A 2,126-nucleotide genomic window follows, 5' to 3' on the forward strand; every position below is an offset into this window, starting at 1 on the left:
AAGTTTAACAGTGAGTATAACAGATTTAACCATAGATATAACAGCTGCATGTCTTTCTAGTGAATTGTCAAATTGGCGTTATTAGGAGAAACCACTAAACGTGCAGTGGGTGTCAAAGTGAGGGCTGTCTTGTGGACTCTATTTCTCCTAACTTTGTAGTGGGACGTCTTACTCCCTGATTCATAGCATTTGCTGGTTTCCGTGGTGTAAGTATTCTCACAATAATCAATTTTGTTACCAAAATTTTATCAAAATTTATTAAAGTTTAAGTATCTCTCTTGTGATTCAGTGTGAGCCAACTTCAACACACCTTTAGTGTTCCAAATGGTATGACCAAAATCTCTTTATTTGTACCCACAGCACCAATTTAGAAGTTATATATTCTATGTCCATTATTGTAATGGTTACATATAATCTTTTATCATAAATGCTTGACATAGAAGGTCCAAAATACTCATTATTTTTATTCTCGCACAAATCAATATAAGAAACTTACAATATTTTTATTCTAGTTATCTTTTTTATATTCTCTTATTATTGTTGACTAGTATTTTAATCCACCATGTTTGCATGCATTTTACAATTATTACCTTTTATAGAATCAGTGTTTGTTTAAATTTTTTCTACATATATACCTATTTCTTAGTTAACCATTGCTTCTTGGACATCACTTACTCTGTCTGGATGCAATTTATTTTAGCCTGAAGTATATCGTTTAGTAGTTCTTTCAGCAAAGATCCATGCATGGTGTAATCTCTTGCTCTTTACCTGAAATGGGAAGACTAAGTCAAGATCCCTTGACCTGCCTTGAAATCTGTGTTGCTGCACTTTATCAATGGTTTAAGGTATAAAATATATACAAGCTAGTGTTGTAATTAGCACAGATAAGAAATTGGATATAAACTCCTCTAAACTACCAGAATAATCTTCATAGCATTCATGTAACTTCCCCCTTTCAATACTTGCAGAAGAATCATACTCATGGAACCAAAGAACAAAACCAGCACATTTGAATTCATCTTGTTGGGGCTTTCAGAATATCCAGAACAGGAGATTCTCCTCTTTGCTCTGTTCCTCTGTATGTATGTGGTCATGGCCGTGGGAAATCTCTTGATCATCCTGGCCATCAGCTCAGATTCCCACCTCCACACTCCCATGTACTTCTTCTTAGCCAACCTGTCCTTGGTTGACTTTGGCCTGGCCACTAACACTGTCCCCAAGATGCTAGTGAACATCCAAACCAAGAGCAAGTCAATATCTTATCCTTGCTGCCTGACCCAGATGTACTTTTTCCATTTTTTTGGCATCATTGACAGTGTCTTAATTGCTGTGATGGCGTATGACAGGTTTGTGGCTATATGTCACCCTTTACACTATACCACCATTATGAGCCCACGCCTCTGTGGCCTACTTGCTGGTGGCCCATGGGTGTTTTCCTACTTTATCTCCCTCACCCACATCCTCTTGATGATGCCCCTGGTTTTCTGTGGCAACAACAAGATTCCTCATTACTTCTGTGACCTCACTCCCCTTCTCAGGCTTTCTTGTACTGACACCTCCGTGAACAAGATCTTTGTGCTCATTGTGGCAGGACTGGTGATAGCCATGCCTTTCATCTACATCTTGGCCTCCTACGTTCACATCATTGTGGCCATCATAAAGGTCCCCTCTGCAGGTGGCAGGAAGAAAGCCTTTTCCACCTGCAGCTCCCACCTGTCTGTGGTTGCCCTCCTTTATGGGACCACCATTGGAGTCTACCTATGTCCTTCATCTGTCCGCACAGCTGTGAAAGAGAAAGCCTCTGCTATAATGTACACTGCAGTCACCCCCATGCTGAACCCTTTTATCTACAGCCTCAGGAACAGAGACCTGAAGGGGGCCCTAAGGAATCTCATCAGCAAAAAAATCACCTCATCTTCCTGACCACAAAGAAACCTGGAAACTTCAAGAAGTAGGACCTCAACATTGAGGGTCTTGGGCAAAAGTATAGAATTGCATGGTTTGGGAGAGTAGCCACATTGAAGTTTGAATAGCAGACCTTTAAAAGGAAACTTCAAGATGACCCTGTTACTATTTTCTCAAATATTGGGACCACTAAGGTTTTTTTGTGTATGTCTCATGTTGTC

The 2,126-nt window shown here is 39.9% G+C and overlaps 1 protein-coding gene across 1 annotated transcript; it reads left to right on the forward strand.

Moving 5' to 3' along the window:
* Positions 1 to 878: 878 nt before the first annotated feature.
* LOC101387313 (olfactory receptor 1M1) lies at positions 879 to 1,923 on the forward strand. The gene has a single exon (XM_004434162.2). The coding sequence runs from the start codon at positions 982 to 984 to the stop codon at positions 1,921 to 1,923; it is 942 nt and encodes a 313-aa protein (XP_004434219.1). The 5' UTR covers positions 879 to 981.
* Positions 1,924 to 2,126: the final 203 nt, after the last annotated feature.

This window comes from Ceratotherium simum, chromosome 39 (genome assembly GCF_057802395.1).
Source record: "Ceratotherium simum simum isolate JZ-2026a chromosome 39, ASM5780239v1, whole genome shotgun sequence".
Taxonomy (NCBI): Eukaryota; Metazoa; Chordata; class Mammalia; order Perissodactyla; family Rhinocerotidae; genus Ceratotherium; species Ceratotherium simum.

Coding starts and splice junctions, on each gene's coding strand:
- LOC101387313 (XM_004434162.2), top strand. CDS start 982: ATGGAACCAAAGAACAAAACCAGCACATTTGAATTCATCTTGTTGGGG.